Here is a 23,947-nt window from a genome sequence, read left to right as displayed (position 1 = left end):
AGATTGTGCAACTGTCACCACTATTAAATTCCCAAACATTTTTATCATCCTGGGAAGAAACTCCTACCCATTAGCCCTTACTCCCTAGGTCCACTCCCAGTAAAGCCCTTTACTTTTTCACTGCTCCTTGCTGCAAATTGCCAGCAGTACAGACTTGAGCAGGAGTCACAGAGTCCAGGAACCTCAGGGCTGGGATGTGGTATAGACAAGGAGCTCAGGCACTGGTGACAGGCACTTGCTGGCTGTGTGATTTGGAAAAGATGCTTAACATCTCTGTGTTGTGGTTTTCTCTGCTGTTTGTTTGTTTGTTTGTTTGGTTTGTTTGTTTTGTTTGTTTTGAGATGGAGTCTCGCTCTGTCACCCAGGCTGGAGTGCAGTGGCATGATCTTGGCTCACTGCAAGCTCTGCCTCCCAGGTTTATGTCATTCTCCCGCCTAAGCCTCCCAAGTAGCTTGGACTACAGGCAGCCGCCACCACACCGGGCTAATTTTTTGTACTTTTAGTAGAGACGGGGTTTCACCATTCACAGGATGGTCTCGATCTCCTGACCTCATGATCCGCCCCCCTCGGCCTCCCAAAGTGCTGGGATTACAGGTATGAGCCACCACGCCCGGCCTTCTCTGCTGTTAAATGGGGCTAACAACTACCTGTTTCCCACCTCATTGGATTGTTTAATCAGATAAAATGAGATTCTGTGTAAGTAATAATAGCTACACTTGTTAAGACCTTTGCCTGCATTATTCTTATTTAATTCTCATTAATTCTGGGAGGTGTGAGTTGTTATTATCCCTATCTAATACATAAGGAAAACCAAGCACCAGAGAAGTTCAGTAACTTGTTCAAGATTGCACCACTATGAATCAGTGTTTAGCTGCAAAGCATGGAAGACCCAATCCTGTCTCGTTAATAGAAGAGGGAAATTATGACCAGAATGGGAAGTCCAGGGGCCCGGCAGGCTGATTTGGCAGCTCATGGACCCCCTCAAGGACAGAGGGAGGTTCCTTTGGTGGTGGCTGCATCTGTGTGCTGGTGGCGAGGTGGCAGCTGCAGGTGCCCCCTCACACCCCTGTGCGTCCACCCTCTTCTCAGGGTACTCACTTCCTCCCAGAAGCCCCAGGCCAACTTCCCCTCATGTCCCATCCGTCAGGACTGTGGGTCACAAACCCCCTCCCACGTTCCTCATTGGCAGTGGGAGGAGGCTTGCCATGATTGGCTTAGATTACTTGGGGTCTGCCCCGTTATCAGGAGGGATCACACTCCAAATATAAATATTGGGGTTTAGTTAAGAAGCGGGAAATGGATTTTGAGTGGACACAGCAGTATCTTGGCAGTATCTACCAAGATCAGCAGGGACCTGAGCCGAGGTCTGAACCAGCCCTCTGAGGTCCACGCCGCTGCTCTTTAGCACAGCTCCTCCGCCTCTACAACACCCGGCATGTAGCAAGTGTTCCGTGAATCTCATGTCGATTCATAAATTCTAGTTCTCACCCCACACCCCTGAGTTTTTCTGACCTTCTGTTCCTCTTCTAGAGCTCAGTTAAGTGGTTGCTTGGCCTCCGCTTGAGCTTTACTTGTGGGAAACTTAGTACCTTACCTAGCATTTTCTTCCCTTTTTTCACCATTAAGTGCCATGGCTACTTTTTGGGTGAATTAGAAAAAATCTGCTTTAGATGCAAAAATTCAAAAAAAAGGGGCCCGCTCTAGGCAGTGCAGCCCTTCATGGCTTGAAAAGATGCCTTTGTGGTAAGAAAATAGCATGCTTACCTCTGGGTAGGTGCAGCCTTGCTTGGGAGAGATGTCCCTCAAGGTTGGCGCCTTTGTGCAGTGCGCAAACTGCACAACTGTTTTGGGATGTCTCTTCCATTAAGGAATGCTGCAGAGGGGTTTTTAATGTGCTCAAGCCTCTGCCCTCCTGGGCACTGGCACAGAGTGGAAGGTTTGTGCCCGAGTTACCCAGGTTTGGAGGGCATGGTGGCTAAGGGTTCTCCTTCCTGCCTGAAGATGGTGTATCTCCCTCTCATGAGAGGGTTTAGCTGAAGAAGCGTGAACCCTCACCTTCCTGACCCTTACCTCCTCTTCCCTCTCCCTTCCCCAGGGACAGGTGGCGAGTGTTTGGGAGGTGAAAGATTCTGCTCAGGGGGAAACCAATTGGCCTGGAATGGCCTCGGCCCTTTCTTTAGCCTCAGTTCAGGCAGCACTAGCTGTGCCATGGCCTCTGAAGACTGAACTGTCACGAGACTGTTCCTGATAAAATTGGGGAAGTCTAAACCCAGGGCTTCCGGAGACCAGGGCAGGTGGAATCTTGTCCTTGAAGCTGCAGAGAGTCCTTGCATTGACCCAATGAGTTTTGGAATGGAGACTGGGCTTCCCTGTAGAATACAGGAAGGCTCAAGCTGTGGTCATATGGCCTCTCAAGTTCTTCTAGGTTATTCTGAAAGTTCCCTGGGGTGAGCAGACAGTTTGGGTGGGAAATTGGGGCCGGGGGTCTCCTTTACTCCTGGCAGCACCGGCCCTCATGTTTCCTATCACTGAGTTTTCCTGAAGGTTCCCTTTGCCAAGTTCCTGTCTGGTGGGAATTTTTAGCTTTGATTAACAAGCCCAGAGAAGCAAAATGTAAAGGAAATGTATTTGCTGACATTTTGCAAAGGTGGAGGCTCTGCTTGTCTCGTGTAAGCACATAGTCGTTTTTTCAGCAGCAGTTGGAACGATTTTATAATGATAATGGTGACGATAATAATAAACAAAATAACATCCATAATGTATTGGGTGCTTGCCATGAGCCAGGTTTTACAGATACAGATAGCTCACCCAGTGGCATGCAACTAGGACGTGGTCATGGTGGAATTTGAGCTCAGGCTTTCCTGACTTTGAGCTAGTACCTCTAACGCCTCTCTTACCAACATGTGCCTCTTCTACCTGGATCTTTGGATTTGAGGGAGAATTACGGTTTTTGAAACAGAGCTCTGCAGACCAAAGAATACACCACACAGTCTCGTGAGCCTGCAGACGGAGACAGCCAGGAGCTGCCCTATGATGGTGACTCCTGACTTCCTCCAGCTATTTGCTCATCTGTGAAATGGGGATTTACATTCACACCTGTCTCGTAGTTAGAGATGATGCCTTGGTGGCACTGGGCACGTGCAGGTGTGCAGGCTTGGAGTCAGAGAGCTCTGAGTCCACGTGGGTGGCATCCTGACTAAGGATGTAGGCTTCTTTCTTACCCTTCTAGGCTTCATTTTGTCATCTATAGAATGGGAATAATGACAGTAATTCACAGCAACCTTCCTTACAGGGCAGGATCCCATGAGATACACCTGTAAGGCTCTTCGCATGCATGAAATACACATTCAGTGAGTGCCAACTGTGATAGGTTTCGTGATAGAGTGCTGGGTTTGTATATTTCTAGTGGTTTTGAATTAATAATTTGAGTTTGAATAAACTTCAGAAGAGCCTAAAAGTAAACAAAAAATGCATGAATATCTGACCCCATGAAGGAATTTGGAAAATGGTGGGTGGGGGGTGGTGTTTATTTCAGAGTTTCACTGGCTCCTGTGTTCATTGCTGAAGAGTGACGGGTTCCCTGAGAATACCAGTTCTCACATTCATGGAGGGAGAGGGGGCACAGAGGGAGGCGAGGCGGTGTCCCCAGGCTCACGAACATCCACACCTCCACACCTCCACTTTCTTCATCCTCTCAGGAGCTATTTTGTTTTCCTTCTGTTCCTCAAAGAGCAGCAGCCGAAGAGCCAACTCTGGCTTTGCTCCTGTTCCAAAGCCGTCCTGGTTCTAGGAGACATGCCCCTTGGCCTGCAGCCCACGTATGACTGCCTGGCCTGCCCCCTCCACTCATCCCAATGCTAAAGCCAACCTGGGGCCTGAGCAGAAAACCCAGTGCCCTTGTCCCCAACAGGAGCATGCACGCACACACACACACACACACACCCGCCTTTCGGGAGGACTCAGAGCTTGTGCTTATAGTACAGAGGGTCACAGGGTGGCATCTGACATCAGCATTTCAGCTCGCCATTCCTGTCTGGGGTGAGAACCATGGGAAGATGCCAAGGCTGTTACATCTTGCCCCTCCCTTATGGCATTGGGATCTCAGCAAGTCTGAAGGACAAAGCAAATGGACATGTCAGGGTCCTTTAAGTGATCCTGCCTCTCTGCAGGGGCAGGCCCTACTGCTTCTCAGACATGGAGGGGCCCAGCAGGGCATGGAGGATGCCCCCCTGACTCCTCTGAGGCCCTGGGTTCATAGAGCAGCTACAAAGTCTAGGAGCTGTCGGCTGATGACCAGAGGGCCCTGTACCTGAGACCTGGCTGGAGCCCATCCCAGAGTGGGAGCCGCTCAGCTGGCGGTTGGACATCTGTTTTGTCATCTGCAAGGGGGCCAGTGGGTGCCTGCTGAAATTCTGATTCCTCTAAGGGCTGTTTAGTCTACTGGGCCGACCAGCCTCAGCCCCAGAGAAGCCAACTGGATGGGAGCCCTTCACCCACCCTGAGACCCAGGTCCAAAACCTTCCCAAACTTTCAGAGTCCACATGTGTAGGTTTCAATGAACTCATATCCTTATTGGTTTGTCCATTCCTCTGCCAAATATGTGTGGAGCACCTACCGTGTATGGGCCAGGTGCTCTGATGGACAGCAGAAGAAAAGCATGGACCTGCCCTCCTGGAGCTTCCATGTAACTGGCACATTCAAATCACAATTATTTTATTATGGAAAGTTTTAAACATACAAAAGCAGAGCAAATATTATATTGAAGCCTCATGAATCTGTCACCAGTGTTAGTCATTATCAACTTATGGCCAACCTTGTTTAATCCCTGCCCCTTCCCTCTCCTGTTATTCTGCTACAAATCCCAGAAATGCTATTGTTCCATCTGTACATTTGAGAATGTATCCCTAGAGGACAAGGACTCTTTTAAAAATTATGTAACTATACTATTAATAATAATTCCTTAGCATTACCAATGTCTGATCAGTGTTTACATTTCTAATTGGCTCAGAAATGTAACATTTTTTGACTGTTTGAGTTAGGATCCACTAAAGGTCCATCCATTGCATTTACTGGAGTTGGTGTGTGTTTTAAGTCTCTTCTAAGCTGTAGCGGTTGGTCTCTGGGGCAGTCAGGATAGCCTGGGAACTCATTATCAATGCAAATTGTCAGCCAGCCTCACACCTACTGAATGAGAAACTCTGGGGGTGAGACCATTAATCTGTGTTTTAACAAGCCCTCGGGGGGTTCTGATGCACAGCAGAGCTGAGACCCTCTGGTCCATAGTTTTGCCCTCCTTTTCTGTATATTTTCCTTGTGATTGTCTCTAGGAGAAACCTGTCTCCTAGTCGAGTTTTCCCGATCTGGGTTTTCCAGTTGATCACCAGGAACTAATGTACAAGTTCCTCTCTCATCTGCACCAGGGGAGCTGAGAAGGCTCTTCTCTCTCAAAAGAGGGGGCTGACTTGTAGAAGTAGAGGTCCTTGAAGGGTGATGCAGAATTTGCCTGCTGTAGAAGCAGGATGCACGCTAGGCAGGGGAACAGCATGTGCAGTGTCCAGAGGCTGAATCAAGCACAGATATTCCAAGGCCTGTGGATAGGTTTGGTATGGCCAGGGATGTGGGGCAGTAGAGAGAGAAGAGACTGCAGAGGGAGGTGGGGTGGACTTCGAAGAGCCTGGGGTCAGTAGTGTGCTGGACTTTATCCCATGAGGGGAGTGCATCGGGGGAAGACCCTGATAAGGTTGAGTTAGGTGAGCAGACCTCGATTTTGACCAGATGGCTTTGACTGCAGGGTGAGTGTGGCTGGGGGAGGGGGCAGGCCCAGGACAGGGAGACTGAAAGTTCAGGAGGATCTGGACCAAGGCTCTGGTGGTGACTCAGCAGAGGAGAGAGTGAATGCAAGAGATGCTAATTAGAAGGAACGACAGGGCTTGGGGGTAGAACGAGAAGGGAGGAAGTCTAGGGACTCTCCCATTTGGGAGCGGTGGTGGTTTTACTGGCAAAAGGGGTATCTGAGGAGAGAGGCAGACCTGGGTGGTTTGAGAGCTGATCCCACATTGTTGGAGGTCACTCAGCATGGCATGTGTGTTACTAATATCCCAACTCAAGAGAATTGATGCCTCAGTTGGGAAAGAACTCACTGGCCCTCGTAGTCTGTGGATAGTCACTGAGTCCACTTTTGGGCACACATAAAAAATCCATCCACTCACCCACCCGTCCGTCCATCCATCCATCCATCCATCCATCCGTCAATCCATCCATCCATCCAACACTGAGTGCCTGTGACATGTCAGGAGCTAAGGAATTAGAGATGAAGTAAGACTTGGCCCTGCCCCAACAAGCAGAGTCCATGGGAGAGAAGCCCGGAGGACAGAAACATCTTAGTGCCATGTGTAGGGTGATCTGGTAGAGCCTCTCCAAATGCTGGATGCTGGAGGGCAGGGCTGCGAGGTTGCGAAGTATAGTTCATGAAAATTAGCAGTAAAACTGTTGGTCAAGCAAGTGTGTCTTCACCTCTCCCAGCAGTTGCCTGGATGTGTAGAGACACAATTGGAGGCCCAGGAACCAGTGCAGGAACCTGCAGTTAGGAGAGAGACTGTGATCCACCCCACTGACAGTCTGGGATTGCAGAGAGTCGGGGCTTTTCCTGTCTTGGGAAACTCAGCTGCCCCAGCTCGCTCTCCCTGGGGCATCTCATCTCTTGGACTATTCAGGGAGGTAGGAGGGGTAACAAGAAGATGCTACCCCGTGTCAGGATGGGCCTGGTGCCGCCCCCAACTTGGCCTGGGCTTGATGCTATGGTCTCTGCCATGGTAAATGCTCATTTCCATAATTATTATTTAGCATTTGCAAAGTAGTTATTTTACACTCAGAGTTCTTTGTAGTGAGAGGGTCTCCTGGTTCATGCCAATAAAATTTCCATTTACTCCGGACATCCACCATGGTGATTAAAAACAGCCCATAAATTATTTACTGAAATGGAAGTTCAGTTTACGGTAATAATGCATTAGTTCAGCTAGCCATGAAGCCTGTTATAGGGTAATAAAAGATTTTTTATTTTCCTTCTGAAAAGATATTTGCCAGTAACCTACATATGACCTTGAGCTGGTCAGTGTTCAAAGATGACACTGCAGGCAGGCTTATAAGGAGAGAATGAGAGAGAGCTCTTTCTCAAATAGCCTGATTTGAGGCAATCGTCGGCAAAGGCCTGTCATCTGACAGCCAGCAGGGAAAAAGAAATGAAAAAATACATATATATATGTTGTATTTTTAAAAATCATAAGTACCACACCTTAAAACTCCTTTTGAAATTGGGCATTTATTTGATAGATACATAAATCCGAAAGCTAACAAGGAGGACCGTTTGGAGAAACTAGCATGTCACTATTGTTGAGACCACCTGTCACATTTCCTCGGAGCCTGGAACCTTGTAGAATAAAGTCAGCCCTATGGTTCTGTCTTCGTCTTTAAACATGTTGTATTTATGGAGCAGAATTGATCTTATGTATCTCAGAGAGTCTACGATTCTGCTCACGGCCATTTGCTGACTAATGTCTTTGGCAGAGGAGAACAGCAAGCACGTTCATGAATTATGGCTCTCTTTGAGGTTCTCTTATCAAGACTATTTTTTATTTTAAGAACATCTGCTTTGATTAAAGCCATTAGAGCTGGGAGCACATAAAAATGTGTCTGAATTTTATATGTGTTGCATTTTACAGCGGGAACCCAGATGAAGCCTGCATTTTAATCCTTATGCCATTAAGACCTGCGATGAGGATTAACCTAACAAGCTAAACTAGTTCCTCCTCAATTGCCTGGTTTAGGGTTGTAAGAAATCCTGGGGCAGGAGAGTTGTTGGCCAGGATTTGATACTTTTGTTTATTTTTCCTCTACATTGCTGCAAAAATATTTTCATTTCTTTTTATATCCCTCTTTTTGGCAAAAATCGTTTAATGTGTTGGGGTGGCATGTTCCAGGTTTATGAGTGAATCTATAACCACCCTCATCACCTTAGTTTTATGTTCACTAAAGTTAAAAAAGATCGTCTGCACACTAGCTCTACAAGACTGAAGTGATGTTAAATTATCTAATACATAACTAATAGCAAAGGAGACATGATAATTAATTTTTGTTTGTTCCCCAGAAAGCTCTTCTGTTTGTTTTCCAGAAAGGCCTGTTCCCCAGAAAGATCTCTTCCCCCTTCGCTTAACTATGGTTTTGTGGCTGGTAGTTTGCACTCCTGAAAGGGTCAGTGATAGCCAGGCATGGTGGCTCACGCCTGTAATCCCAGCACTTTGGGAGGCCAAGGTGGGCGGATCACAAGGTCAGGAGATCGAGACCATCCTGGCTAACATGGTGAAACCCCATCTCTACTAAAAATTAAATAAATAAACAAATAAATAAACAAATAAATAAATAAATAAATAAATAAAATTAGCCGGCTGTGTTGGCAGGTGCCTGTAGTCCCAGCTGCTCAGGAGGCTGAGGCAGGGGAATAGTGGAACCTGGGAGGTGGAGCTTGCAGTGAGCTGAGGTCGCCTTCCTGCACTCCAGCCTGGGCAACACAGCGAGACTCCGTCAAAAAAAAAAAAAAAAAAGTCAGTGTTTCTCTGATTCATTGATGTGAAAACATCGAATCTTTCTGTATTATGGGATTTCAGAGTAACTTAGTGCTCGAAGTGGAAGATGCTTTGAGTAGGCCTTTATTTAATCTACTTGGAACAGTGCAGTAGGTATTTCTTAAAACTCCTAGCTCCTTTAGCTCTGCCCTTGATCACATTTCTTGATAGAGCGTTTTTCTTTAACCTGTCTTTTAGCAGTCTTCCTTCTCTACCTCCACAGAAGGGTCTGGATTTTCTTTTCTTCAGATTTTCTTTTCTTCAGCTTCCTTTCTTTCTTCTAAGCCTCGACTCTAAGAAACTCTGTTTGTGTCGAGGTGTTGACTTAGCCTATCTCTTCTGTTCCTAGTGTGTCCGAGTCAACCCGTGGGGACCGAACTGGACTATTCCCTGGGTGAGAGTGGTCCCAAGGGAGATGTTGTTGTATCAGCTTTATAGAAGCAGCGGAGGCAGGGCCACACTTAATGGCATTTGGGATTCCTTACTGTGGATAATGGCCTCTGCATAACTGATAGCCAGGACACACAGCCTACCCTTGGTATGTATAGGGCATTACATACATCAGTTCTCTCCTGTTGTCCATTAGCTTTCATCTGTCTGATATGCATAGATTAATAGATAATATTCTGTTGACCCTTTGTATTTTATTTCTAATCATTTACCTACTGAATGAAAGATCTCAAGCCTTGTTGGGACACATCAGAATTAAACTCCCCATTCTCCTCAGGGGGTAAGACAGGCTTTTCCATTGTTTTTCCCCTGAGAAGTTTTGAGCACCACTTTGACATCCTAAGTAGTGAAGTAGAGAAATAGCAGCGTGTCTCTACTGGCTGTGTGTATTTCTGGGCTGTGCTGATGGACATTCGCTGGTGAATTATCTTTGATTTGGAAGACACAGATATACAGATGTGGGTTACTCCTCCGTACCTTCTGTGCAGATCAGTTTTCAGTCATTGCACAGTGTAGCTGAATTTTAACTTCTGATGGAAAAGGTTCATGAAGTTCAGCTGCCTCTAGGCCTGGCTGGGTGATCAGCAAGTCAAATGATTTGTTTAATACTGGCCCAGTTGCCGTGGGGGTTGGGGGGAGGTACAGGAGAACCAAAAAATCTTTGCCTTTTGGCCTCAAAGTATCCTAGAGTCCCCTGGGGACCCAATGTGTTCCATGTGTGGCCCAACCTTGGCTGTTTTGCAAATCAGTGAGAAGACCAGGGCTCTGAGAAGGGCTGAGTGATGGGATAATTAGAACCAAGCAGCAGCAGGGTGGATGGTTTGTCTGCAGATAATAGCTTGTTTGCTAATTGCCAACACCAGATTTTCTGGGCAATTAGACATTTGGTTTCTTTCAGGACCGTCTGTGCAAATGTGGACACACGGCCGCAGGCCTTCCAGGTAGCAGGTGGAGAGGGTGGCTCCTGGTGCTGATGGCATTTCTCTGCAGGCTGCCCAAGGGCTGTGGGCAGGAAGGACCTCTCACCAACAGGTGGAAGGACCATCTGGCTGGAACCCCTAGTGGGGAGGCAGAGATCCCCCTGCATTCATGGAAGGGGTTCCCTTGTGCTAGGAGATTAGCAAAGATGGTGGAGTTCAGCGGGCTGGTCTAGAAACGGAGCTGACTTCTCCATTCTCTTTTCAAGAGCAATTAGCACCCACGGCTAATAGCAATTCTGTTAGTCGTGGATGCTAATAGAAATCAGAAATAGCTTCCCTTCCCAGATGAGCAAGTTGATTTAAACTTTTCAATAAAGTTTTTTAAAAAAGTATGTATAATATAAAATTTGCCATTTAAGCCATTTTAAGTGTACCATTCAGTGGCATGAATTATATTCACAATGTTGTGCAACCATCACCACTATTTCCAAAACTTTTTATTACCCCAAAGAGAAATTCTGTACTCATTAAGCAAGAACTCTCCATTTCTCCCTCCCTCCCACCCCCTGGTCACCTCTAATCTACTTTCTGTCTCTATGGATTTACCTATTCTGGAGATTTCCTATAAGTGGAATGATACAATATTTGTCCTTTTGCATCCATGTGTTTTACTTAGCATATTTTCTAGGTTCACGCATGTTGTAGCATGTATAAGAATGTCCTTCCTTTTTACAATGAAATACTATTCCATTGTATGGATATACCACATTTTGTTTATCCCTTCATCTTTTTTTTTTTTTTTTTTTTTTGAGATGGAGTCTTGCTGTGTCACCAGGCTGGAGTACAGTGGCACAGTCTCAACTCACTGCAACCTCTGCCTTCTGGGTTCAAGTGATTCTTCTGTCTCAGCCTTCCAAGTAGCTGGGACTACAGGCACATGCCACCATGCCTGGCTAATTTTTGTATTTTTAAATAGAGATGGAGTTTCACCATGTTGGCCAGGCTGGTCTTGAGCTCCTGACCTCAAGTGATCTGCCCACCTTGCCCTCCCAAAGTGCTGGGAGGCGTGAGCTACTGCACCCAGCCTGTCCCTTTATCTGTTGTTGGACACTTGAAGTGTTTCCACCTTTCTGTTATTGTGAATAATACTGCATGAACATTTGCATAAAAGTATCTCCTTGAGTCCCTGTTTTCAGTTTTTTGGGTAGATACCTAGGAATGGAATTGCTGGTCATATGGTAATTCTGTACTTGACTTTTTGAGGAACTGCCAGACTCTTTCCCACAGCAGTTGTCCCGTTTTACATTCCCAATAGCAATGCACAAGGATTCCAATTTCTTCACATCCTTGACACACTTGTTATTTTCCTTTCTTAAAAAACTATAGCCATCTTAGTCAGTGTGAAGCCATATCTCACTGGTTTTGATTTGCATTTCTCTATAGACTAATGATGTTGAACATCTTTTCATATACTTGTTGATGTATCTTTTGTGTATTTTCTTTGGAGAAATGTCTATTCAAGTCCTTTACCCAGCAAGTTGGATTTTGCCTCTGTAATTACTGGACTGTGCCTCTCTCTCCCCAAGATAGGAATTGAGCCTCATCAGGAGGAGAGAGGCTGTGAGGTTGCAGAGAGTGGGAGGTGGCTGTGCAGATTTGAGGCTTCACATTCCCTCTTGCATGATTCATTTCATTCCTACAGCCTGTCTGGTACCCACTGTAATGATGCTGCCTGAGTTCTCATCAAGTAGAAAAAGAAATCAGCAAGAGCCTGGGATTAACCCAAAGTGATTTAGCAGAAGAGGCAGATGGAACCATTCCACCTGCTCCCCTAGAAGCAGACAGGCTCTTCTCAGGCACCTCAAAACTTCTGGTTTCCTTGACCACAAGTATTGCCTTGGAAAATTACCCATTTCTTCCTAGCAGGTTTCAGGACGTATGTACTAAATGGAGCAGGATGTGCAGAGCACCGAGGGTGGTGCTGGGTCGCTGCGGGTGCCCAGTGCCCGGCCTTCGTCTCTGCAGTGGGAGCACACAATCCTCACTCAGCTTCTCTGTGCACTGCCAGCCCTAGGCAGCAGGCAGGGAGGGCACAGCAGCGCGTTCCAATGCTGGCCAGGGAGAGTGTGTTTTCTCCCGGGGGGGCCCATTCCTGGGGCAGAGCCACTGGCCTCTGGGAAGACTTCAGAAAAATGCTAGGCCTGAATGATGGCGAGTGCAGGGGAACAGACAAAATGGTGTTCCTGCTGCATAGCTGCTGGCCCTTTGCCTGTTTGACCTCATGGCTGTTGCGTCCCATCTGCAGGGGCTAGAAATGCTTATCTGTCTGCCTTTTTGCTGTGGTTTTTATGATTGAAAAAGGTCCCAAACCTTCAGTATCACTGAAGAGAGATGAATTCACATGCCCTGGCAGCGGGAGGGAGGAGCTGGCACATCTGCTAGGCAAGGACGCTCTTTCTGAAGCTTCATCACATCCAACATTCCTAGGTTAGGGGTTGGTCTTCCTTGTGGGGGAGGTACCCCTCACCCCTTTGGGAACCCGAGGGCTGTAGATACTCTTCCAAGAAAATGCACACAAAAATTTGACATAATTTCAGGTGGCTACAGGTCCTGCGAGTCCATCATGGAGCCTAGCCTCTGGCCCCATAGACAACACAGCCAGGAGCTGGGGCTTTCAGGCACTGACCAGCATCTCCAACTAAGCTGGGTTGAGTGGCACAGAGTGAGAGGCCTGGTGGCGACTGGGAGGAAAGGAACATCTCATTTGGTCAAGTTCTAAATACCAAATGCAAGGGGGTGCTGCGACGGATGATCCTGCCTTTCTGGCTGGGACTGGGCCTTGCCCATTTCGTGAGCTGGCTTTGCAGAGGCCGCAGTGCCTGGAGGAGTAAGGCTATGCAGCCCTCATTTCTTCCCCCTGGGTCAGCCCATGCCACTTATAAGGAGGTGATTTTGTTTTTCCTTTCAGAAACGGCTCCCACATCTGCATATTCATCTCCAGCCCGGAGTCTTGGGGACACAGGAATAACGCCTCTGTCCCCCTCCCATATTGTGGTAAGAAATTGTGTGTGTGTGTGTGTGTGTGTGCGCGCGCGTGCATGTGCATACTGACTTCCTTTGCATTCTGGGTCTGATCTCACAGTTCAGGCTGCTGGACAGCCTCTCACATTCACTGGTTAGAGGTTAAATTGACCTGGTCCTGGCCACAGGAGCCCTGCCAAGCCCCTTCCCTGACTCCGGGCCTGGGAAGGCTTTCTGTGCTGTGGCTAGTGCTTCTGGAGCAGGGGCCCAGGTGGGTCACAGAAGTAGGTGAGATGGGAGCAGCCCTTTAAAGATTCAGGGTCAGAGCCTGTGAGGCGTCCTCTTGAAAGGAAGCCGCTGACTCTGGCGAGTGAATCGGTGAAATATATGGGCTCTGTTGACTGCGGTTGTCTGCAGTGTCCAAAAGCCCCTGGCAGTATATTCGCTTCTGCAACAGCTTGCCCGGTAGAGAAGCCCTGAGCAGGGCTTCATATGCATTGAGGGGGGCCGTTGCTCCCACCCTGCCCTGTATGAGGAAAGATGGATGTTAGGGGACAGCTGTTAAGAGAGGTGTGCACATAGATGCACAGGCAGCCAACCCGAGTGAGTGCCCGGAAGACAGGGCAGCTTTGCGTGAGCTGTGCAGGTGCACAAAGAAGACCCGAGAACTGCGGAGTCACCGCTAGGTAGGGGTGCCAGCCTGTCCTGGTTGCCTGGAACTGTCTGGCCTTTACACTGCAAGTCCTGCACCCTGGGAACTCCTTCAGCCCTGGGCCAACTGGGAGGATTGGTTCCCTAGGGCCAGGTTCTGTGGTTTTCAAACTTTGCACCCTGAAGTTGTCTTGTAAGAGCTTCAGGGCTGTGGGGGAGGGGAGCAGTGTGAGGAGAGCCCAGGCGGGTGGCATCCTTACCCCTCCCCTCCAACATTTGTTGGTGGTATAATTTGGAGTTCTGTGGGAGTTAAAAAAAAAAAAAAAGTGTAAACTGCTTAAAAAAAAGAGAAAAGCTTGGAAACCTGAAATGGCCTGACCAAGATGACTTAGATAAGGCGAGGCCCTGGGCCCTGGCAGCCACAGTAGGGCATGTGGCTGGCCTGGTGGGATCGGGCATGGTCCTGGGATGCCCAGCCCTGCTCACATGCATGAAATGCCAGCACAGATAGAGCAGTCATCTGGGTGTACGGAGGGCACAGCTAGCGAAATGCTCCTGGCAGTGGCCAGAGGTCTGCACAGGGTCTTGCGGAAGGCAGCGGGGCTTGGAAGAAGATTGTATCTGCTCAGGAACTACGGGGCAAGCAGCCCTGTTGATAGAATTTCTGTAATCAGCTGTGTGCACGCACGGTCGATAGAGAGGAGTGGGCGAGCTGCAGGCTTTGTCCAGTCAGCCTGGCCCCCGTCTCAGGGGTGCCCCCACTTCTCCCCGAGCCACTCAGGCGGGGGCCCAGGGTGGGCTGGCTCTCCCCAGGGCTCTCCAGGTGGTAGACTTGAGCTGGAATATCGAATGTCCTTCTGTCTGCAGGGGGTTCACAGCTAGGCAAGGTGAAACTCCCCAGGGGTGTCTTCCTGAAAGCCAGGCCCACCCCTCCACACCCCCCATGCCTCACTGTATATCTGCAGAACGACACTGACTCCAACGTCTCAGAACAGCAGGCATTTCTTGTGGTGGTGGCCATCGACTTTGGGACCACATCCAGTGGCTATGCCTACAGCTTCACCAAGGAGCCGGAATGCATCCATGTGATGAGGTGAGTGCTGTGGGTGGGAGGGCCACGTGGCTGGTGCCAACCACTGCACCTGTGGAGACTCCAGGCGATGAGCCAGTGATTGGCACTTAGGAAGAGGGCCCTGGATTCTGTTCCAGCTCGGCTCAAGCTCACCATGCCGCTTGGGACAAGCCATTTCTGATCTCTGGGCTCTAGGCTCCTGGTTTGATTCTGATTTAGTTGGTCTGGGGAGGTGCCTGGGCAATATGTTTGAAGCCTGGCCCGGGTGAATTCAGCTTGTGACCTGGGTGAAAGGTGCAGACCTGTGGTGTCTGTGATGGAGGGATCCAGGTGCCAGCTTGGCCACTTACTGTGTGACTTTAGGCAATTGCTGAACCTGGTAAACCCCAGTTTCCTCATCTGTGAAATGGGGATCCTGACAATACCTCCCTTACAAGGTGTGTGGGCAAATGAAATGAGATTGTCTATTAAGTGCTTAACGTGTAGTAAAATGAAAACAGGTAAGGTGCTGGTCGTTTCAAGTGAAGAGAAGTGTTGGGGTGTTGGTAGCCAGAGGCAGAAAGCACCTGCTGGAGAGAAAGCAGCATGAGGCGAATATCAGCCAAGTGGCCCCATAGGCAAAGTTGCCCTGGGTCTCCTGGGATGCACTCTGTGCCGGGATGCCCCCTTCCCTTCCCCACACATCCAGCACCCTGCAGGCCCCCAGGGATCCCAGGCTTGACCCATGACCTTCTTGCAGGGTGCAACCCCTCAAATCTTCTTGCAGGGCGCAACCCCTCAAATCTTTGGAAGCCCAGGATTTATCACCCCAATTTTTCAATTCCAAGGGATGACTCTGAAGATACATTGTAATTGGCTTGCAGTTCCTTCAACTGAGTAATTGTGGAATTTAGTATTGCTCCTAGATTAAGATTTTTTAGTTTTGTTGTTGTTGTTACTATTTTTTTTTAAGAGACAGGTTCTTGCTCTTTTGCCCAGGCTGGAACGCCGTGGTGTGATCATGGCTCTCTGCAGCCTCAAACTGCTGGGCTCAAGCGATCCTCCTGCCTTGGCCTCCCAAGTGGCTGGGACTACAGGTGCATACCACCACACCCAGCTGTTTGTATTTTAGGAATTTTTATAAAGGGGTGTGGAAAGCACAACTCATAATAAAAGTGACTCCCACCCCAATCTTGGTTTAAGTCTCATCCTTCCTCTTGAAAACCAGATGTGGCTCAGGCTGAAGCTGTTGTCCTAAGAGGGTACAGAGACTCTTGGGTGTCATGTCATCAGGAAATGATGAAAAGCTGGTTCTATAGCCAACTCTGATGACAGCATTGCCCTTGATGTTCAGTTGTCACCAGGAATCTCCATTTAGCCAGATAGATGCTGTGAGGGTCTGTGCTGCCGCCACTGACCCCCAAGATGAAAAATCCCAGTGGAGAAGAATACGCCATTAAAGGCTAGAATCAGTTTTTATCAGCTTCTATGTGTAGTTGTTCTAAGAAATGTTATTTCCACAGAATAGTCATGCAGTGAAAACAGAAAAGAAGGAATGGAAATAACTTTGAACTTGCTTGGGGAGTGGTACTTAACGAAGCACCACCATAGTTCAGGGCCTCTAGGGGTGATACCTTAGTCATGGGAGAGATTTTGGAGGGAGGTTGGTTGGGTCTCCCTGAATTTTATTTCAATCATATTAGCATAATCATGCTAATACGACATGTTATAAGTGAGAAAGTTAACTTTTTTTTGTACTAAGTAGGAATGAAGGAATACAAATTTGAAGGGAAAAAGCTCATGGGGTCATTCTCTGCTGACAATGCCACTGTTAATATTAATGACAATTCCATTTGTGAAGGGCAGTGTGTGGAGCAGCTGCCTGGCATCGGGACCACCCCTGTTTCTCAGTGCGGTCACCTCGGGGACTTTGGCTCCTCGGGTAGGAGCAGCATCCTGACGGAGCTTGACAAGGAAATTGGTCAGGGATGATTCCAGACCCATTTGAGTGGCAAATTTCAGTGGAGGCCAGAGCTCCATCTGGACTGACATGGTCCTACTGATGCTTAATGACGTGGGGTCGGGAGCAGGTCCGGGCTCAGCTGGGAGCGTGGCCACCTCCCCAGTGGGGGAGGAAAGTGGCTCATTTTCCCTCCTGCACTGCATCTCCACCTGAGGGTGCACGGGCTGTGCATGGGGTCATGTGTCCAGTGGCAGGCCAGGAGCCAGGACCTGGTTGGGCAGGGAACAGCTTGGCCTCTTGGTGGCCCTGGCCTCTCTGCAGTGGCCCGAAAAGTGAGCAAATGCATTGAGTTTCCTGTCTTCCCCTTCACCCTTCCCTTGCTCTCACTGCAACCTCTCTCTCTCATTTCTTTTTAGAAATGGGGTCTTGCTATGTTGCCCAGGCTGGAGTGCAGTGATACTATCATAGCTCATGTGATCTCCCACCTCAGTTCCCCAGAGTGCTGAGATCTCTGTTTCTATGGTTCTTTCACCTCTGCTCCAGGATAGGTCTGAGCCTCCTGGTTTCCCTTCCCCTCCATTTAGCCCAGTTTGCCCTTATGAACAGCACCTCTGATTCTGTCATGCCCCTGCTCTAAGAGCTTTAGTGGCTTCCCGTTGTTCACAGAGTAAATGTCTAAGTCCCCAGGGTTCTCCTCAGCCTGATTCCAGCCGCTTTCCCAATCGTGTTTCTCACGCTTCCCATTTTCACAGTCACTCTTCCCACCCACACACTCTCTCCAACCAACGCAATCACTTCACGTTCCCCACGAATGCCCCGGCTGGCCCACCTCTGAGCAGCCTGGAGCATCCTTCCCTCCTTTGAGATCCAGTTGTCTGTCTCTTCCTCAGTTCTCCCCCCAATCCTGGATTCTTGCCTCTGCCCCACCAGCTGGCAACTTGGGCCCCTTATTTGCATCTCATAAGGCAGGTAATTATGCATTTGTTTATACCTACCGTGTTTCAAAGAGGATTCAAGCTAGCAGTATATGCAAATTGAAAACACAGTGCCTAGTAAATTGTGAATTATTTGAAGACACAAACATAAAAGTTTCATGCCAGCACCTGGTACACAGGTAGATGCTTAGAGTAGATGCTCAGTAAACACGGAGTGAAAGATTAAGGCAGAGCTTGTTACTGAGCAAGAACTTTGCACTTGCCCAGTTCATCTCCTTTTTAACTGAAGTTGTGTCTCTAGTAGCTGCGCATCCAGCTGAACCAGAGTGCGTCTGGGCACCCACATCACTGACACTCATGCATACAGTAGGTGTTCAAATCTGTGCTGCCTGAACTGGGATTTTGAAAGAAGGCCCCATAACTTCTGCTTCCGTTGGTGGCAGGCGATGGGAGGGAGGTGATCCTGGTGTGTCCAATCAGAAGACGCCAACCACCATCTTGCTGACTCCCGAGAGGAAGTTCCACAGCTTCGGGTATGCCGCCAGGGACTTTTACCACGACCTGGATCCCAATGAGGCCAAGCAGTGGCTGTACCTGGAGAAGTTCAAGATGAAACTGCACACCACTGGGGTGAGCGAGCCTCTGCCCTGGCCACAGGTCTCCCGCAATGGAGGGCCCAGGCTCCTCCAGCCTTGGGGTGGGGAAGGGATGCAACCCAGGGGGCCCTCCAGTCTCTCCCAAGCAGAAATCAGTGTCCATTTACCTTGATTTTAGACACAACCTGGAGCACACTGTGCTGTTGTGGAATATGCGATGCTTTCCAATGTGCATGTGGGCGGGGAGACATTCTGAATATTTAACAACTCATTTGTCTTAGAAATGGACCTATCAGAGTAGACCCTGGTTATACCAGAGGAGTGGGGTGCTGGGGGCCTCCTGCCATGCCAGGAGCTCCCCCTTTAGTTTCTAGATTATTGAAAGATCCGCATATCATGAAGGATCCACTTGGGGGCTAGGGACACGTGGGGAGCTCAGGGCAGTAGCTCTTAACTAACCAGTTTGGATGTAACAACCAGGAGCAACTGGTACATTCAGTTCTCTATGTGGGGAGGGGAGCTCAGGACATCAAAGTGCCCAATAATGGGAGGTCCAACTCCCAGAGTGGTGGCCTCCGCTCCCAGCAAGCCAGTGTTCCGTAAGACACCTACATCAAATAGGCACCCCCTGCCACCCCGAAGCTTCGTAGAAAAGGATAGGGATAGGACAGAACTTTTTTGAGTTAAGCATTTTATTCCATAAAGTTTCCTTCACTTTCAGTGCTGAGAAAGGCAGGATGATGATAATGTTTAAGATCATAGACTCTAGGGCCAGATGGCCTGGGTTTAAATCTGGCCACTGGTACCTTTGAGAAATGTAATCCAAGTTACTTAACTTCTCCCTGCCTTGTTTTATCTTCTCTGTCTAATGGAGACAATGGCAGTGCCTTCCTGATGGGGATATTGTAGGGATTAAAGGAATCAAAATACGTAAAGCTCTTAGAGCCGTGCCTGGTGCAGATTAAGTTCTAGTCAAGTACAAGCTCCTATTCAAATTGCTTTCATTTGTCTGCCGAGCACTTGCAGATGACAAAGCAAACATAAGTGGTAAATTCAGCAGCCAGCACCCTGCCTTTCAAGGCTCTGTGCTCATCGGCGTGGTTGTCTTTCTGTGGTGCAGACCGAGTTCTGCTAGAAATGAACTGTGCCTGTTTCGCCTAATGGGATTCAATGCTGAGTATCAGGATGGCAGGTGGAAGGAAGCACAGGGATTTTTTTCAATTCAGAGCCATGGCTTCCTGGCGCTTGGCCACCTTTCCAAGCCTGGGAGCTGCTGCCCCGAAGCTGGGGTATGTTTGCTGGGCACCAGGAGCAGAAGACAGCTGCCTGGGAGGAGAGAGCAAGTGCAGCTAGGTCAGGATGCCACAGACGGGCTCCACGTGGCTGGCTTAGTAACTCAATGCCCGTTTTCACTCCCAGGGCAAAGCATAATTACCCAGCCTGGATCAATCTGGAGGCCCCAGTGATTTTTTTTTTTTTCCTGGCAGTAATGAGCTTGTTGGTTCAGGAGACCTGGGGGCTTCCTCCTGATTTTTGCTCTCACTCCTTGCCCATCCCTACCCCACAGGGACTTTTCTCATCATTTTTTAATGACCTCCATCCACCAGCATCTGGTCTCTGCAGAGCATCCTCTCTCTAGGACCACACTCAGCAGCTGCTTTCACTTTTGGTGGAGAAAGGAAGGCAGTGATGCTGAGCTCCTGGCGGATTAGACAGGGCAAGCCTTAAAATAGGAGCTCTTCTATTTTGGTGACTTAGTTGGCAGCGTAATGGGGAATGAAAGCTTCGTCTGTTTAGCATCATGGATGGCAGTGGGTTGGTACGATTAGGCCTCCATCGGGCGGGGGGGGGATCCTGAGCGTGACCGTGTGTGTTCGAATGTGGAAATAGTATGGAAATTGCATGGGGAGTGGCACCTGCTGCCTGTTCTCTCTTCCTGACTTCTACTGTTGCCCCTGAAACCTCTGCTCACAGAGGATCCAGGAGAGAGAGGGAGAAGAGGGAGCAGTGAAGGCAGGGCCTGGAGGGGACAGCCAGAGCTGTCCCCAACATAGTAAGGGGACACAGCTGCCAGCCCCCATTTTGGAGGATGCGCCCTCCTAGTCTGCCTCTTTAAGCATGGGGGAACACAAACGTGGCTCACCAGGATCCTCTAGGTCCCCTTGGAGCAGTCCCTAAAGCCAGAAGACATGTTTCTCCTTTGTCCTCTTCTTACTATTGTTCCTCTTCCTCCTACCAGGACCTCACCATGGATACAGACCTGACGGCAGCAAATGGCAAGAAAGTCAAAGCCCTTGAAATCTTTGCTTATGCCCTGCAGTACTTTAAGGAGCAGGCGCTGAAGGTAGGACTGATAGTTGAGGCCAGCCAGCTGTGTGCTATGCGGTGGCACCCGTGCCAGCTCCGTGTCTTGGGCTGCTGCACCTGCTGGCCAGGGTAGGAGGCACAGCCTGGAGGGAGAGCGTGGGCTTTGGAGTCAACACAGCAGGATGAACCCTCACACACTGCTGGTGGGAATGTAAAATGGTGTGGCCTTTTTGGAAAACAGTTTGGCAATTCCTAAAAAAGTAAAGCGCAGAGTTACCAGAGGACCCAGCAGCTCCACTCCTGGATAGATACCTAAGAGAAATGAAAGCAGATGTTCACACACACACGTACATGAATGTGCATAGCAACATTATTCATAACTACGAAAAGTGGAAGCAGTCCACATGCTGTCCACACAAACACACGTATACATGAATGTGCACAGCAGCATTATTCACAACGACAAAAATCGGAAAAACTCCACATGCCCATCCACTGATGACTGGAGAAACAAAATGTGATCTATCTTACAATGAATGTTATTCAGCCAGAGCAAGGCCTGAGCTACTGCTATATCCTACCACATGGAGAAACCTTGAAAACGCCATGTGAAGTGAAAGAAGCCAGATACAGACAGCCACATACCGTGTGATTCCATTTGTATGAAATGTCCAGAACAGGCACCTTCACAGAAACAGAAAGCAGAGGCTTTGTCTGCCAGGGGCTGCGGGGAGTGGGAATAGGAGCGACTGCCGAAGGATATGAGTTTCTTTGGGGGGTGATGAAATTAGGTAATGGGGTTGGTTGTGCAACCTTGTGAATACACTAAAGCCCACTGAATTACACACTTTAAAACTGGGAATTTTGTGGTATGGAAATTATATCTCAGTAAAACAAAAAGAAAGGCAGGAAACATACTTAGCAGCTGTACCATTTTGGTCAAGGTACTTAATCTTTCCAAGATCCACTTTCCTAACGGGAGAGTGGAGTGGATCACTGTACCTCACAGGCTGATTGACAGCAAATGGGACTGGGCATGCAGCACCCCGCTTGGAGCTTGGTCTATAAGTAGGCACTGGGTGTATGGTGGCTGCTATTTCCGCCCTTCCTCCCCCTCCTCCTCTGTCCCCCCAGACCCCATGGAAGAAGCTAATAGCGTGAGCCCCCTTGGGTCACCCCCACAAAGGTCTGTGGTCATGATGGCCTGAAATGCCAGAAGCATCTAATTTTGAAGTGGAATATGGCTGTCCACTCGTGTCTCCTTCCACAGGCCTGGAGACCAGTGGGTGGGCATCCGATGATTAAAGAGCCCTGATGTTTTGAGCTTTACCCAAAAAGATTTGGGAACTTCAGAAGCATTTGGTATTGTGTGACCACTAAAGGAAATTCAGTGAATTCTAGAAATAGGGTCAGAGGGAGACAGAGGAAGTGAGAACATGGTATTACTTTCATCTATTCAAGTACCTGTTTTTTGAGTGCCTTTAATGTGTGAAATCCTATACAAGCATGGCAGTGTATAAATCAACTCAGTATACAGGAGTGTGTGGTCAGGGTCACAGTGGTGAGGGGGTAACTGTGGGTGCTGGGGGAGGCAGAGATTCTGTCCAGCGGGGAGCGTCATGGAAGGCTCCCTGTAGGAGGTGGATTCGGGGCAGGGTGGGGAGTGGTTGACAGGCAGCAACTGGAAGGGTGGGTATTTCAAGCTGGTGGAATGGCACAGGCTCAGCTCAGAAGGAAGAAAGCAGCAGACAAACAGCTGTGGGAAGAAAGCAGTTGGGGTGGAAGGAGACTAAGGCTGCGGGATAAAGCCAGGATGCTGTGAGCTCAGGACAAGATAGTGCAGAGCTGCGGATGCCAAGCCAAGGAACTTCTTGGTTAATGGGAAGTCCTCAAAGGATTTCTAATGGGGGAGTGAGTGACAGAGCCACCGAGATAGTAGTGGAGTGTTGTATTAGACTGTTCACATGCTGCTAATAAAGACATACTTGAGCCTGGGTAATTTATAAAGGAAAAGGTTTAATGGATTTACAGTTCTACATGCCTGGGGAGGCCTCACAATCATGGTGGAAGGTGAAGGAAGAACAAAGGAATGTCTTATATGGCAGCAGGCAAGAGAGCTTGTGCGGGGGAACTCCCCTTTATAAAACCATCAGATCTCGTGAGACTTATTCACTACTGCAAGAAGAGTATGGGGGAAACCGCCCCCATGGTTCAGTTATCTCCACGTGGCCCCCCCCTTGACACGTGGGATTATTACAGTTCAAGGTGAGATTTGGGTGGGGACCGTACAGCCACACCATGTCAAGTGTCTTAGTCTATTTTTGTGCCACTGTGACAGAATATCACAAACTGGGAATTTATGAAAAACAGAAATTTATTTCTGATAGTCTGGAGGCTGGGAAGTGCAAGATCAAGGTGCTGGTGGGTTTGGTGTCTGATGAGGGCCCAGTCTCTGCTTCTAAGATGGAGCCTTGAATGCAGCATCCTCTTGCCAGGGGATGTGGATGTGGGGAAGGAACATTGTTCCTCACATGGCAGAAGGCAGAAGAGTGAAAGAGCTCACACACTCCTGAAACCCGCAAGCCTTTTTTTTTTTTATAAATGGAGTCTTGCTCTGTTGCTCAGGCTGGAGTGCAGTGGCGTGATCTCGGCTCACCACAACCTCTGCCTCCCAGGTTCAAGCAATTCCCCTACCTCAGCCTCCCAAGTAGCTGGGACTACAGGCGGGTGCCACCATGCCTGGCTAATTTTTGTATTTTTAGTAGAGATGGGGTTTCACTACGTTGGCAAGGCTGGTCTCGAACTCCTGACCTCGTGATCCACCCAGTTTGACCACCCAAAGTGCTGGGATTACAGGCATGAGCCACCGCACCTGGCCGCAAGCCCTTTTTATAGCACAAAAATCCATTCCTGAGACCGGAGCTCTCATGACATAAACACCTCCCATTAGGCCCCACCACCCACCCAACACAGTTGCACCGGGAGTACATTTCCAACACATGAGTTTTGGGGGACACATTCAGAGCACAGCACAGAGTGAGAGACCCCAGTAATCCCAAGAGCCTGCAGGGTGGAGGTGGGCGGTGTGGAGGCAGCCCTCTCATTCTGCAGGTTGGTTTGCAGGGAGAGAGGGAGGCTCTGAGACACAGCCACAGGGTCATTCGGGGAGCAAGGAGGAGGACTGCGACAACCAAGAAGAAAGAGGGCCCGCAGGCTGGGAAGGAGTGGGTTCTGGGCAAACAGTATTCCACCAGTAAGGGGACAAGGGGCAGGGAGGGGCCTGGCAGCAAGGTCGTTGTGGGGTCGGGGGAGGAGGCATGGGAGGGGGAAGGGAGGGACTGGTTCGGGAAGGTGACCACAGTCAGAGACAAGCGTCAAGCGTCGTGAAGCCTGCTTGGAACTGGAGAAGGGGTCAGCACCTTTGTTCCAGGCGGC

The 23,947-nt window shown here is 49.0% G+C and overlaps 1 protein-coding gene across 6 annotated transcripts in view; it reads left to right on the top strand.

Annotated features, from left to right (window-relative positions):
- The window catches only part of HSPA12A (heat shock protein family A (Hsp70) member 12A), a 182,865-nt gene that overhangs the window by 132,611 nt on the left and 26,307 nt on the right, over positions 1-23,947 (top strand). For all 6 annotated transcript variants that reach the window (XM_050803961.1, XM_050803960.1, XM_050803957.1 and 3 more), the window contains 4 exons: positions 12,957-13,042; positions 14,626-14,753; positions 18,053-18,239; positions 20,445-20,549. In XM_050803961.1, the coding sequence (XP_050659918.1) occupies positions 12,957-13,042; positions 14,626-14,753; positions 18,053-18,239; positions 20,445-20,549 (506 nt within the window). The remainder of the gene's footprint in view (positions 1-12,956; positions 13,043-14,625; positions 14,754-18,052; positions 18,240-20,444; positions 20,550-23,947) is intronic.

Source organism: Macaca thibetana, chromosome 9 (genome assembly GCF_024542745.1).
Source record: "Macaca thibetana thibetana isolate TM-01 chromosome 9, ASM2454274v1, whole genome shotgun sequence".
NCBI lineage: Eukaryota > Metazoa > Chordata > Mammalia > Primates > Cercopithecidae > Macaca > Macaca thibetana.
The sequence above is the reverse complement of the archived record's forward strand: the minus strand, read 5'-3'. Positions and strand labels throughout refer to the sequence as shown.